At 50.0% G+C, this 14,943-nt stretch overlaps 1 protein-coding gene across 1 annotated transcript in view; it reads right to left on the bottom strand.

Moving 5' to 3' along the window:
* The window catches only part of RPH3A (rabphilin 3A), a gene marked incomplete at its 3' end in the record, with an annotated part of 49,108 nt that overhangs the window by 24,867 nt on the left and 9,298 nt on the right, over positions 1 to 14,943 (bottom strand). The window contains exons 2-6 of the mRNA XM_080717765.1: positions 4,479 to 4,608; positions 3,214 to 3,300; positions 2,138 to 2,303; positions 480 to 518; positions 231 to 380 (exon numbers count right to left, since the gene is read on the bottom strand). Coding sequence (XP_080573891.1) covers positions 231 to 380; positions 480 to 518; positions 2,138 to 2,303; positions 3,214 to 3,300; positions 4,479 to 4,608 — 572 coding nt within the window. The remainder of the gene's footprint in view (positions 1 to 230; positions 381 to 479; positions 519 to 2,137; positions 2,304 to 3,213; positions 3,301 to 4,478; positions 4,609 to 14,943) is intronic.

The raw sequence follows: 14,943 nt of genomic DNA, 5'->3' as shown, positions 1-14,943 counted from the left end.
AAGGAAAGAACATAACCAAGATGGTGGATGTCTGCAGCTGGAATTTTTACACATCCTGTCTTTCTTCTCCCATAGACTAGAGCCAGTATCTAGAATGGCAGTACATGGGGCGCAGTAGGTGTTCAGTAAACACCGAGTGAGTAGATGAATAGGGACGCTCCCCTCCTGGTTCATTCTGATCCTCTGCCTGCAGGGGGCGTACCTGGATCTGATCTACCCACCCCTCTCACCTGCTGGGCCCTGGCTGGTGTCTCCGTTACCACCTTGGCCATGGTCCCAGCTCTCTGAATCCCGGGCAGATGTGTTCATCTGTGCCTCAGAGGCCCTGCGTGTAGGAGGCCCATAGCTTCCTCGCCCTGGAGCAGAGGCTGAGTCGGGGCCTGGAAAGAAAAACATGAATCAAACAGAGAAAGGACAATGGAAGATTGGGGAGAAAGAGCGCCTGCTCCAAAGGATAAGACAGAGCCAGAGAGACTTACCTGCTTTCTGGCCTGGGCCCCTTCTGTCCCCAGTGTCACCTGCAGACAGAGAAATGAGGAGGAACACTGAGTTTGGGGGCATCTGGAGAGCTACCACTTAATAAGCCCACAGAAGGGTTTTCTCATCTCTCTCAAGAAGAATTAAAAAATAAGCCTCCTTTCCAATTTCCTCTCTGATCTAGTTTTGCTTGCAATTTCATATTATTTTATTTTTGCACGTGCGAACACAGACGCATGCATGTAGGCTTAAAAAAAGAGAGTCCTGCTATATAGTCTGTGCAGCCTAGAGGGAGTAGTGCTTGACCCGGCAAAGGATGCCCTGGTGGTGGAAACTGGGCGTTTCTCAGGGATGCAGTGTCTGTTGACGATTTGGCGATTCTCTGTAAGGAGTAGAGATCGCTTATGCCTTGCCAGGGAGAAAGCGTTTGTTTAATGCTTTTTGGTTTCCAGGCACAGTGCAATGCACCTTCAGAAGTCATCTTGTGAGACTCACTTAGACACTGTGTGTGTGTGTGTTTCTGAGGATTGACCCCCCAGGGGGCGTCCTACCTCTGAGCTATACCCTCAGTCCTATTTTATTATTTTATTTATAAACAGTGTCTTGCTAAGTTTCTGAGAGCCTAAGTTGCTGAGGCTGGCTGGCTTTGAACCTGCGATCCTCCTGTCTCAGCCTCCCAAACACTGGGATTACAAGTATGCGCCACCACGCCCGGCTGATACTGCAGTTTTTAAGATCTTCAGTTACAACCTTCCTTTCAGAAGCACAACTTCAGAGTTTCCATTTGGGCAGATTTTTATCACTGAGTGTTCATTGAAATTATTACAAAGGCTTTTTCTGGTCAGCCCAAGTGGTCTAGTCTAATTAAATGTGTGTTGTGTTGTGGTCACTTTAAAAAAAATTATTATGCCTCTCCCTTTTAGACACCATTTTAATAATTAATGATAAACTTGGAGACTAGTGATAACATCAGTAGTAGTGATCATTTTATTTTATTAATATATTCTATTCATCATTCACTTCTAATTAGTCCAATTTCAGATTTGCTTGTGGCTGATGGAGGAAACACAGAGATCCAGAAAATCCTTTTTAGCAGGCCCCCCAATCCTCCCTCCTGCATTTTGGGGGAGGGAGTCTCTCTCAATTCCTCATTTCAATTTCCTTTTCTTTTCTGCCTCTATTCCCTCAGGGATGAGGTCAAAGCCTTTTGGCAACCTGACTTTGCTGGAGAATTCCTTATGCTGCCCTCTTAAAAAGGTTTATTTTGTTTGTTTATTTATTTATTTGTGTGGTTCTGAGGATTGAACCTGGGGGCATTCTACCTCTGAACCACACCCCCAGCCCTATTTAATTTTTTTGTTTGGAAACAGGGTCTTTCTAAATTGCTGAGAACCTTGCAAAGTTACTGAGGCTAGCACTGAACCTGCAATCCTCCGGTCTCCGCCTCTCACATACTGGAATTACAGGCATGTGCCACCATGCCCAGCTTTATTATAATGGTTTAAGGTGAGTTGGGAAGAGGTAAAGGAGTCCTAGATCAAAGTCCAGGGTTCAACTTTCCTCCGGCTTTGTAGAAATAAACATGACCTCAAGACAGCCTTCAGGTAGACCAGTTGGCCGGGATCTGTCCGTGGTGCTGAAAGGATCATTTGTGTCCTACCTCGAGCTGGAGCCCTGGTGGTGTGCTTGGGCTCAGTGGCGGGCTGCTCTGGGGCAGCCGGCTCACTGACGGGCTGCGGGGGCTTGGTCTTCTTTATAGGCATAGGCTGCGGGAGGACCTGTTTGGGGAAGCCTTTGAAGAACCATGCTCCAGAACGCTTCCAAACCTGGGGAAAGACAGAAACGTTGTAGGCATGGCCACCAGACACTGGTGCTCTGCACTCTGGAAGCCACATTTTCTTTGCCTCCTGCCTACAGCATGCAACTCAGTAGCTAGCACATGTATCTATCCAATGCGTCAACCCTGCAAACTCAATACAAAGGGCCTGTTGGTGCCCATTTTATTGATGGGAAAATTGAGTGTTGGAAATGTTAAGGATGGGTCCAGCAGTCCATATTCCATGTTGTAAATGTGGAAAACTGTCTGTTGCACTGGTTGTTGGAGAGTGTGATCTTCCCACAACTTCCCCAAGACCTCTGATCTTTATGCTGTCCCTGGAGGTCAGGACAGGGCAGTATACTTAGAATGGTGTGCCAGAAGTATTTTATAAGATTCATTGCCAACCCTGATTTGTGCCTACCCTGAAGAATGCATTCTGGAAGTCCCTGACTGATGCCTGGGAGGACATGCTCACGGAGACAGTCTCAGAGGCAATAGTCTGCAGCAGGGTGAGTGATAAAGAAAGTAGGCGGAGAAAGAATTTAATTGGGGGTAAAATGGGTAACAAGAGGCAGGTCTGGGGAAGAGGAGGAGTCCATGGGAGAAAGACACAGAGACAAAGAGCAGAAAAAAGACAGCCCAGAAGAGAATGTGAAGAGCGTGGGCACATGGAGAGGAGGAGGAAGAGGGGAGAGAAAGAAGGGAAACGTCAAACCCAGAAGAGGAGAAAAGAAATCCGTCCATTCACTCAGAGGTCATTTCACCAGTTCCCAGCTGAGATGACTCCTTTTATTTCAAAGCATCAAGACACAAGACCGAACAAGGACCCCAACCTCCAAGTGCTGTCCTGTCTCCCTGATTCTGGGGAGGAAAGAGGCTGGAAGGAAGGAAGGGGATGACAGGACCAGGCCACTCACCTCTCTCTGCTCCATGCAGATTTTGCAGAGCCACACAGAATGCGGACGGTTGTTGGAGGTCTCCACCCCGCACTTGGTGCAGACGTTCTGGAGACAAAACACAGCCCAGTGTGCCTCCGGTGACCGTGCTCTGAGCTTCTGGGGGCTGGGGGAGGGGCTGGGGTGGCGATGGAGCCCCGAGCTCACTTGGTGGATGTAAAGAACCAGAACTATCCCTCCTCCTTAACCTTTCTTCCATGGGAAAGGCCAATTAGAATGAGCTTCCAATCTGAGCCCTATATCCAGCAATGAGAACTCGAGCCATTCCCAAGCACCCGATGGAGGAATTCTCCAAGAGTCCCTGTGTGGACTAAATTTCCAGTAACCACTCAGAGGGGGAGAATTGACCTATTTTTTATTTTTGGTAGTACTGGGGGTGGAACCCAGAGGCTTTCTACCTCTGGGCTATACTCCCAGACCTTTTTTTTATATTTTATTTGGAAACAGGGTCTCACTAAGTTGCTGAGAGCCTCACTAAGTAGCTGAGGCTGGCTTCGAACCCGTGCAATCCTCCTGTCTCAGCCTCCCAAGCGTGGGGATTACAAGTGTGTGCCACCACGCCCGGTGACCTGACCTATTTTTTTTTTAAGAGGAAAAGCCATAAATCTATTTTCTTAATTTATTTCCTCTTTCTTTCCCCAAAGGGTTGGATACAATCTTGACTACGAAGTTAAGCCCTCCAAGGAGAGGAGTGTTATGAGGAGATGACTCTGTGGTAGGACATTTGGGGTTGGGTTGCCTGGCAGTCAGGATAGGAAGGAAAACCTAATAGGAAACAAGTTTCTTATTATCTGGTTGACAGCAACAGATTGGCTTTGCTTTTCTCCTCCTCCTTCTCTTCCTCTTCTTTTTTCTTCTCTTCCTCTCCCTTCTTGATTGAACTCAGGGGCATCTTATCTGTGAGCTATACCTTCCAAGCCCTATTTTATTTTTTATTTTGAAGTAAGGTTTCACTAGGTTGCTGAGGGTCTTGTAAGTTGCTGAGGCTGGCCTTGAACTTGAGCCCTCTCGGGCTCCCAAGTTCATCCAGGTCTCAGCAGGGGAACTTCCACAATCAGGATAATCTTGGAAGACAGCTGGGTATGAGAACAGTCCAGGAGAATTTATATCCTACCAACCACCCTGCAGGATCCACGCCCCACCCCAAGACCCAAGACCCCCAAAGCCGGGCCACGTTCATCTATCTGTAGGTGCTTAGCAGGAAAGCGGGAGCAGGGTGATGGTACCTTTTTGCAGTCCTCACACACGACGCAGGTGGAGCCGAGCATCCCCAGCTGTTCCCCACAGAGGATGCAGCGGTTCACCCCATCCCCAGCCACGTTCTTCCTCATGCTCTCCAAGCGGTCCACCAAGCGCCTGGAAGCAGAGAGGAGGTAATGAGGCCCCTACAGAATCAGCACCCCCAGAGCGGCCCACGTGCTGGACTGATGCTCACTGTCTTCCCCAAGCCAACTGCTCTTGATGGCTGTGCCCCTTCCCAGAAAAGGGCACATGCACTTAAACTTGGGATCCAATTTCAGAACCCTGAAGGCTTGCTTAAAGTTTATGCCCTTTGGGGTCCAGCTATTCTACCGATTGCTCGGTGGGAATCTTGTTTGGAGCTGGGTGTGGTGGCACACATCTGTCATCCCAGTACTCGGGAGGCTGAAACAAGAGAATCACAGGTTTGAGGCCAGCCTCAGCAACTCAGTGAGACCCTGTTTCAAAATAATTTTTTTTTTTTTAAAAAAAGAACCTTATCTGGTCCTTTTCATTTCATGTTGTCTTCTTTAGGGGAAACACCTTCTGAGTGTGTGTGAGTGTGTGTGTGTGTGTGTGTGCGTGTGTGCACACACGCATATGTGTGATGTTGTAGATTGAGCCCAGAGGTTATACCTCTGAGTTACACCCAAAGCATCCCCCTCTTTTTTTAAACTTGTTCTCACTAAGTCGCTAAGGGTCCTACTAAGTTTTCCAGGTTGGAAAACTTATGATCCTCCTGTCTCAGCCTCTCAAGTACTGAGATTACAAGCATATGCCACAATGCCCCACCTCCATGTGGATATTTTGTGTGTGTGTGTGTGTGTGTGTGTGTGTGTGTGTGTTACTGGGAATTGAACCCAGGGGAATTGTACCTTTGAGTTACATCCCCAGCCCTATTTTATTTTTATTTTGGAACAGGGTCTTGCTGGGTTGATGAGAGTCTCACTACTTGCTGAGGCTGGCCTTGAACCTGTGATTCTCCTGTCTCAGCCTCCCAAGTACTGGGATTACAAGTATGCACCACCGTGCCCAGCTTCAATACGGATATTCTTAACAAATCTTTCCAGATGAATTAGGAGCTAAGGACTATGAATTGTCCTGAACTTTTTTTTTTTTTTTTTTTTTTTTTTACTATGGTGTGAAGGTCTGGGCTAGCAATATGTGGCATAGACTTCTCTGCTGATCTGAACAGCTACTTGCCTGGATTATCAGGGGGAAACACCCAACACACTGCAGGGTGCCGCACCGCTAGGCCGTGACGTGAGGTAGGCTAGGTGTAAGCAACACATTCTCAAGTACATTATTTTTAGCTGGGAGTCTCCACGTTTATTAAACAACAAAATGGAACCACGGGTAAGAAGTAGTGCCAGCCAGCAGTCAGGCCCAGGTGGGTCTGGCTCCTGCTCCCCTGGTCCTAATGGCTATCTCATGCTGCGGCACACAAAGTTATGTGCCATGCACCATGAGGGTCCTCTGGACCTGTTCCGTCTCCACCCTGGCCAATTCCCCTGTTCTTCCCACACCAAGGGACCGTAGTCCATGGGCAAGCACAGGGCAGCACTCACTCTCAGTTATCATCAGCTGATTTTGTCCTCTGCAATGGGGACCAGAAACCTGGCAGCCGCCCATCTTTATGTTTCCCCAATGAACCTCCATGTAGGGCCCAGAAATATAAATTTGAGTCCTAATTCTTGCCTCTTGGGACTTTTCACCTGGAGAACGGGAGTAATTGGGCTACACGGGTGCCTCTTAAACTACTTCTTGACACCCAGGGGTTCCACAGAGCCAATTCAGGGGCCGTCCACTGTGACACAGGGTGGAGGGTGCTGAGGAGACCCCCCCCCCTTTCATCTCAGCATGCTTGCATTCGTCCCTTCTGTTTAAGTTGTTGGATTCAGTTTCCTTTGCAAGGTTGGCTGAACCTAAAATCAGTCTGAAGCAGACAGGAGTAGGTAAACCTCAGTATGCTTTTCAGGACTATAGAACTATAAAATATTACGAGACGAGGAGGCGGGCTCATGGAGGAAGAGATGGGGAACTGGATGGGCATGTTTCTTGTCCACAGTCTTCTTGTAGTTTCTTCTTTGAGTGTCCTGGCCAGAAAATAAATTGCCCTGGCTCTTCTCTCTCTACCACTAGGGTATCAAAGCACAGAGAAGGTAGGAGGCGGGCGTGGGCCACACAGCCAGGCTAGGGGCCAGGGTTCTACCTCAGTAAACCATCTTCATTTTCTTTCTTTTTTCTTTTTTTGGTGGTACTGGGGGTGGAACCCAGAGGCTTTCTACCTCCGGGCTATCCTCCCAGAACTTTTTTATATTTTACTTGGAAACAGGGTCTCACTAAGTAGCCGAGGCTGGCTTCGAACCCGCGCGATCCTCCTGTCTCAGCCTCCCAAGCGCGGGGATGACAAGCGTGCGCCACCACGCCCGGCTCAACCATCTTCATTTTCAGTGAAGCCTCATCCCCCTGCAACCCTGCGCTGTTCTGCCCGCCTCATGCCAAGCTTTGCCAATGAAGCTCAAGAAGATAACCTATGATAGAGGTTCTAATGCTAAACCGCAGTGCACTTTGTTAAAAAAAGCAAACGATTTTTCTACCTCTTTTCAAACAACAGAAGCTATAGATTTGCCCAGGCTGGAAAACCCACTTTGAAACCTCCCTACCAGTGTGCCCGCCCCTCCCCGCTCAATCCTAAAGGCCTCATCAGTTCGCTTGTGCTTGCATGGGAGGCTCATTTGCTTCCATCAGAGGCAGCAAATAGCTTGAAAATCCAACAGATTTAAGGGCATTATTCAGATTTCCCAGCTCAGGGCCCTTGCTATTTGTGGATTCTGTACAGACATGTGGATAGTCTGAAACGAGCTGGGAGTTTCTTGCAGCCCATGTAGACGCCCTCTGTCACCCCAAATCCAGGGGCCACGACACAAAAGGTCCTAACAGACAGAGGTTTTGAACTCAGGATGAAACCTTTGCAGGAAGCTACGTTGAAATCGCATCAGGAAAGACTATGAGCTACAAACGGGTTTATATCCTGGGAAGCAAACATCTTTTTTTAATCCCAGAAGGAACATTTGTTTTTTATTGGTCTTAGCAGAATGGCCCTATTTGCATATGAAAAATGCTCTCAACCCTCAATAAACGCCAATCACCCAGCCTTAAAACAAAATGAATGCCAATGTTCGGAGTCTCTGAATGCCTTCTCAGAGATGGCTCTGAGTAAGCCCAGATTATCAGTCTCAAAGCTTGCAGCCCCTTTGAGAGCCCCTGCGGGGGAGAGTGCCCCAAATTCACGGCCCATTTCGATCAGCAGGGGAGAGGGCTGAATATTCAGAGAGTGATTCCTGGGATTGGAGCGGGGCCCAGGAACCCACGATTGTCTGTTTCTGCAGCCGCATTTCTCTGGCCACTTTCAGAAATACTGCAATAGAGGATGCGGGAGGCAAATCACACGGGAAATGCTTGGCTTATTATGCTAAGTGGGGGGAAATCAAAGCACAGGATGCAGAATTGTAATCAGTGTATGTTTGAGGCTGGAACATACTTATCTGCGTATATTTATTGTGGTGGCGCAGGCCTGTAATCTCAGTACTTGGGAGGCTGAGAGAGGAGGGTCACAGGTTCAAGGCCAGCCTCAGCAATTTAGTGAGACCCTCAACAACTTAGCAAGACCCTGTTTCAAAATAAAAAATAAGCCAGGCGTGGTGGCGCACGCTTGTCATCCCCGCGCTTGGGAGGCTGAGACAGGAGGATCGCACAGGTTCGAAGCCAGCCTCAGCTACTTAGTGAGGCTCTCAGTAACTTAGTGAGACCCTGTTTCCAAATAAAGTAAAATAGGTCTAGGAGTATAGCCCGGAGGTAGAAAGCCTCTGGGTCCCACCCCCAGTACCACCAAAATAAATAAATAAATAAATAAATAAAAATAAAAAATAAAACAGGGCTAGGAATGTGGCTCAGAGGCAGAATGCTCCTGGGTTCAATTCTCAGTGCCTAAATAAATAAATAAATAAAATATTCATAGTGATAATGGGTAACTTTTTATTTTCTTTGTTGATGCCCCTTACACATCAAACATTCATTTAGCTGGGCTTCTTTATACCTTCTTAATTTTTTTTCTTTTTTTTGGGGGGGGATACTGAGGGTGGAATCCACAGGTGTTGTATCCCAAGCTATACACCCAACCTTATTTTCTTTTGAAATAGGTCTCATTAGGTTAATAAGAGTCTCACTACTTGCTGAGGCTGTCCTTAAACCTGCGATCCTCCTGCCTCAGCCTCCCAGGTACTGGGATTGCAAACACGTGCCGCCACGCCTTTAACTTTCTTACAATAAACACATATTACCTTGTTTTAGAGAAGAAAGTACAATTATGAAACTAGAGAAGCAGACCAAAGGCTAAAAGAATGAATCCTGTGACTTTCATCTCAACTGGTCAATGACCTCAAAGGACCTTTGTCCTTGGATTCCCTTTTCCCTAAGCCGCCATGAGAAGTTAGATGAGATATACCCCGAGCTTCCTCCAGGGGCAGCACTCCGGAAGTCTCAGATCCTGGGGCTGAAACACCAAGGTCCCTCTGAGGCGGGATAGGAAAGAGTCCCCTACCTGTGTGTGTGCGTATGGGGGGGGGGGGGAACGGGGTACTCGTGACAGAACTCAGGGGCATGCGACCTCTGCTCTATACTCTAGTCCTTTTTATTTTTTATTTGGAAACAGGTCTCCCTAAGTTGCCGAGGGTGTCTCTCAGTTGCTGAGGCTGGCCTCACACCTGTGATCCTCCTGTCTCAGCCTCCCGAGGACTGAATCCCAGACAGGCACCACCGAAGGTGCTGCGATGACAGGGGAGACCAGTCCTTCTGCTGGCAGCCTGATTTTATTTACTGAGGTCTCCATCCCATCCCCCACACCAAGTGCCCAATTAGCAGGACACTCCAAGTCGCTGTCACCCTCTAGTTATGTCTTTACTTGCCCGATTAACTTTATGATGGCTTCTCAGATCCAGGAAGCATCTGTTGGCGCAGTGCTTGCAGGGAGCTGTGGGTTACCAAGGCAACGGGCACCTCCCATCTCCAAGATGTCCCCGGAGGCACGGAAAAGGCTATGTTCCCTCCTCTGGGCACCAACAGATGACCTTTGGAAGTGGCAGACAGTGGGTTCTCAACGGGTCTGACTTTGCCATCCAAATAGAGGTGGGCAGTTTACTCATTCACCTGCTACAGCTGTTTATTATTAGTATTATTTTTGGTGTGGGTGTGGGTGTGTGGTACTAGGGATTGAACCCAGAGGCACTCTACCTCTGAGCCACGATAGTTTATTTTATTTTATTTTATTTTATTTTATTTTTGTGGTACTGGGGAAAGAACCCAGGGGCATTCTATCTCTGAGCTACACCCCCAGCCCTATTTTTTTTTTGGTAGTACTGGGGTTCCTGGAAGCCCTTCTACCTCCGGGCTACACTCCCAGACCTATTTTATATTTTTATTTGGAAACAGGGTCTCCTAAGCCAGCGCAGCTCTGGCTTCAAAACTGCACGATCCTCCTGTCTCCGCCTCCCAAGCGCGGGGATTACAGGCGTGCGCCACCACTCCCGGCTCCCAGCCCTATTTTTTTATTCTTTATTTTGAAACAGGGTCTCACTGAGTTGCACAGGGCCTCACTAAGTAGCTGAGGCTGTCCGCGAACCGCGATCCTCCTGTCTCGGCCTCCCGAATGCCGGGGTTATAAGCGTGCGCCACCACGCCCGCTTGAATTTGAGGTGTGAATTTTCCCTGTTCTGTTTTTCCCTGACTCCAGGCCGAATCCGACCTCAGATCTCCTTTTTAGAGCGAGGTCAGATCCCTCCTGCCTGGCTGTGGGTGCAGAGGAGCCGAGCTGTGGGTGCTGTGGGCTTCCAGTCACCTTCTCCGGGTGTTCATGCGCAACCCAGCAGGTGCAGTCTCTGCGCCCAGGCACCACGCACCACACGCATGCCCTGTGCACACACTTGTAGAGGCCCCAAGTAGGGTCAGGGTGCAGACTCTGCAGAGAGCCTGGCTGGCTCTGTATCTGCGTTTTGCCATGCCCCAGCTCTGTGTGCCAGAAAAGTTACGAACCTTTTCTTTTTCTCCTTTCCCCTCCCTTCCTTCCTTCTTTCCTTCTTTTATTCTTTCCTTCCTTCCTTCCTTTCCATACTGAAGGTTGAACCCAGCAGAATTCCACCTCTGAGCTACATCCCCAGCCCTTTTATTTTTATTTGGAAACCAGGTATTGTTAAGTCGCTGAGGGACTTCACTGAGTTGCTGAGGCTGGCCTCGAACCTGCAATTCCCCTGTCTCAGCCTCCCAAGCACTGGGGTTACAGATGTGCGCCACTCCTGGCGCTGAACCTTTCCTGAGCCTCTGTTTCTTCATCTGTAAATTAGGGAAAACAAAGTTCTAACCGCCTAGGGTTGTTGCAAAGATGAAATAAGAGGGTGTTTGTAAAACGCCTTGAACATGGCAACCACTCAGTGATGACTGCTGCTAATTATTTATTCTGCGGATCCGTGGCTTCTATAATCCCCTGCCGTCACATTTTTCTTTGTAACCAGAGCACTATAATCAGCCTATGAAATCTATCCTTCAAAGCTTTCCAAATGGCTGCAGCAACTAGATATTTATAGGACTCACGTGTCCATTTCTAAACACACACGCACGCAGCACATAAAACCACATATGAACACATATGCCCCAGGCAATCTGTGGAGGCTCGCATCCATGTCCACACACAGACGCACACATGCACAGTCATAACCTACATGCAGGAACATACTGTTCCACACACACACTTATACACACATGGCTCTGACAGCCCAGCCCTGTCCACTTCCTTCTGCATACGCGCTCCCACGGCTAACACGACAGGTGCTGGGTCAGCTCGGACTCCCCATGAAAGCCCAAACGGGCCTCAGAAACCTTTGGGCCCTGGATGGGAGCTTTCTAGCTAGCGTTCTGTAGCACCTTGAAGAAGGTCGAGGAGAAGATGGACGGGTCGCCAGGAAGCCAGCTCAGCGCGGTGTGCCACGGAGCCCGGGAGACGCCCTCCTGAGCCAGTGCTCATCCCGGATCGCTGGCTAAAAGTGAGTTTCCACCAACTGAGGGGACAGAGCCAGAGGAGGTGCCTGTGCATGTGTGTGTGTGTGTGTGTGTGTGTGCGTGTGTGTACGCAGGCACACATGGTCCTAGGATTGAACGCAGGGGCACTCTGCCTCTGAGCTACACCTCTGGCCCTATTTTATTACATTGTCTTTTGAAACGGGGTCTTGCTAAATCGTAGCGGCTGGCCTCGAACCTGCTATCCTCCTGTCTCCGCATCCCAAGGACTGGGATTACAGGCATGAGCCACCGTGCCTAGCACCAGCTGCCTTTAAGCACCGGTTAGCCACAATTTCACAACGCTTCACAAAAATGTGCCAGGGTGGGAGAGGGGGTTCCCGCCGTCCCTGCCCTTGACTCTGTCTCTGTGCCTCTCCTTCCCGTGCACTCACACGTCAATTCCAGAACCGTACTGCCTGCTCTTCCCTTCCCCTAACTGCAGAGCTGGGGACATCGCCACGGAGCTCATTACACCCGGCCCTTTCTGAAGTCAAGAGTGGACCATCTGCCGGGCCAGGAACGGCCGCTCTGCCGGGGCGCCCGAGGCTCTAACGCAGGCTCTCGGGAGCTTGTCCTTAGATGACTGAGCCGAGTTACCGTGTGTCACGGTGCAGCTGGCACCGGCTGCGCGTGCGTGTCAGACCCACTCACCTCGAGGGGGTTGTTGCTGTCCCCACCTGCGGAGCCACAGAGCCCACCCCTCCCTTGATGGGCTGGAGAATGGGGTCCCTGCCTCGGCACTGGGGGAGGGGATCGCCAGCTCACGGACTGAGGGACCCAAGAGAGAAAGCAAGAGAGAGGACTCAGGGGGGCTGCGTAGTTGTGCCAACCTAGGGCTGTGTCCGAGCCCTTGGACGTGAGTGCTTACTAAGCCAAGTACTATGTAAGTACTCTGCATTCAGCACCCTGTGAGATCGGCTCTACTATTCACTCCCACTCTACAGGTGGGGAAATCGAGGCACGCAGGAGGAAGTGACTTGTCCAAGTGCACCCGCAGCCCGTGAATGGCAGAGAAGGTTCTGGAAGGTGAAAGAATGCGGTCTTTGTCTCACCGGTGCTGATGACGGGAATCCATCCAGCCTTCCGCTTGCCCTGTCATGAAAAATAGAGCTGAAAAAATCAGGGCTGGACGTGGTGGTGCGTGCTTGCAACCCCAGAGGCTGAGACAGGAGGACCGCAAGTTGAAGGCCAGCCTCCGCAACGTAGCAAGACTCTGTGACCCAGCGAGACCCTATTTCAAAATAAAAAGGCTGAGGGTGTCGCTCAGGGGTAGAATGCCCCGGTACAATCCTCAGCACTCCCCAGACAAGAGCCCGGTGCCTAGGCCTGCAGGGCACCAGGGTCACTGTGGTGAGGAGGAAGTTTGTAAATGTCCAGGGTTCAAACACAATCAGGAAAGCTTTAATTTTCATTTAGTATAAACAAATCCCACGAAGCACGAAGGCTGGGTGGATATTGGAAAGCAGTGGCGCAACCCCTGGGGAAACTGAGGCAGTGCTCAGTCGTCCTTAGCACTGGGGAGTTCAGAGACCCCCAAACCTGACAATGATGAGTTAGAAACGGCTAGGTGGCGAGGGACTGAGGACCCTGGGAGACACAGGGTTAATAAAAAAGAACAGGGAGACAGGAGTCAGGCCGGCCTTGGGTAGTGGCCGGTCCTGTTTCTGAGACTGCTGGGTGACCCATCAGAGCCCTGGCTCCGGAGAATGGCCGCGAGTGGATGGCCGTGTGCTGTTCCCAAGACGCCCCGGGTACAGCCGGCCCCATGGGACATGAGATGCTCTAGCCAGGAGGAGAAGAGGGGTGCGGGGTCACAGCAGAAGGGAGGGAACCGAGAGGGAAACACGGTGGGGGGGCGTGTCACAGAAAAGGATAGAAAGCCGGGCATGTGGGGCACGTCTGTAATCTCAGGACTTGGGAGGCTGAGATAGGAGGTCCGCAGGCTCAAGGCTGGGAATTTAGCGAGGCTCTCAGCAACTTAGTGAGACCCTGTTTCAAAACAAAAATAAAAAGGGCTGGGGTGTAGCTCAGTAGAAGGCCCCAGTACCCCTTCTCCGCCCTGCGCACAGAGGGAATGGGCCCCCAGCCCTGGTAGCTAGCTTTGGCGACTGGCTCGGGACCCAGCTCCCGTGTGGGGAGCTCTTCTGTCCCACTAGTCTCTGTTCCTTTGGCATAAAATAAACATCTACACTTATATATTTGCCCTTCTGCTTGTCCGTGACTTCATTCCTCAGTTTTTGGGGACAAAGGACCCGATAAGAAAGATCTGGGTTACAATGATATCTGTGAATATTTCTTCTAGGGGAAAAAAATGCACACGGGCTAACCATGGTGGCCCACGCCTATACTCTCAATACTTGGGAGGCTGAGACAGGAGAATGGCAGGTTTGAGGACAGCCTCAGCAAGTAGTGAGACTCAGCAACCTAGCAAGACCCTGTCTCGATACAAAAATCAAAAAGGGCTGGGGATGCAGCTCAGAGGAGAACGCCCTGGGTTCATTCCCCAGCACCACACACACAGAAGCGTGCACACGGACACGTGAGCCAGCTTGTCGATCATCCTGGCATGCACCCAGACCTCGGACTCCCATCCAGAGTGGCCAGAACTTCAGGCTAAAAGAGGGGGAGTCTTCCTTCAGCAAGGGGAAAGTATGGCTGGTGTACAGTGTCCTTGACAAGTCATCGGGAAGGTGCTTACCTAAGTGCACGTCCCAGGTTTCCAGTATCGTCACTTACTTTTCCCTCTCCCGGTATTCTAGAAAACTTCTGAGCCAAAAACGTGGTGCTGTTGGCGCCCAGGTGGGGAGGGGACAGGACTGTCAACAACATGTCTCCCGACTTCCTCCTCCATCACAGCGTCCGGATGCCCAAGGTTAATGACAACTCCGAATTACTTCAGGGCCCATCTGTTTGGAGAAGCTGACCTCAAATAGAAGCGACCAGCTGCCAGTCCCTTTGTAGACAGGATCCTGGGCAAATGCCGGAAGGGGCTCCAGGTGGGAAGAAATACATGGACAGAGAGGGTTCTACTGCTAGACAGAGACACCCCCAAATGGTGTGTGTGTGTGTGTGTGTGTGTGTGTGTGTGTGTGTGTGTGTGCAAATTTTCTAGGCAAATGTTTAATTCCAAGCTTAATACTTTTTTTTTGTAGTGGTACTGAGGATGGAACCCAAGGGCATTCTACCTCTAAGCTATACCTCAAGGCTTATTTTTTTTTTTTTAACACAGGGTCTTGCTGAGTTGCTGAGTGCATCACTACATTGCCGAGGCTATCCTGGAACCCGCAATCCTCCCATCTCAGCCTCCCAAGTACTAGGATTACAGGTGTGCACCATTGTGCA

Source organism: Muscardinus avellanarius (genome assembly GCF_963383645.1).
Source record: "Muscardinus avellanarius genome assembly, chromosome: 21".
In the NCBI taxonomy this organism is placed as follows: Eukaryota; Metazoa; Chordata; class Mammalia; order Rodentia; family Gliridae; genus Muscardinus; species Muscardinus avellanarius.
This window is presented reverse-complemented; position numbering and strand designations above follow the sequence as displayed.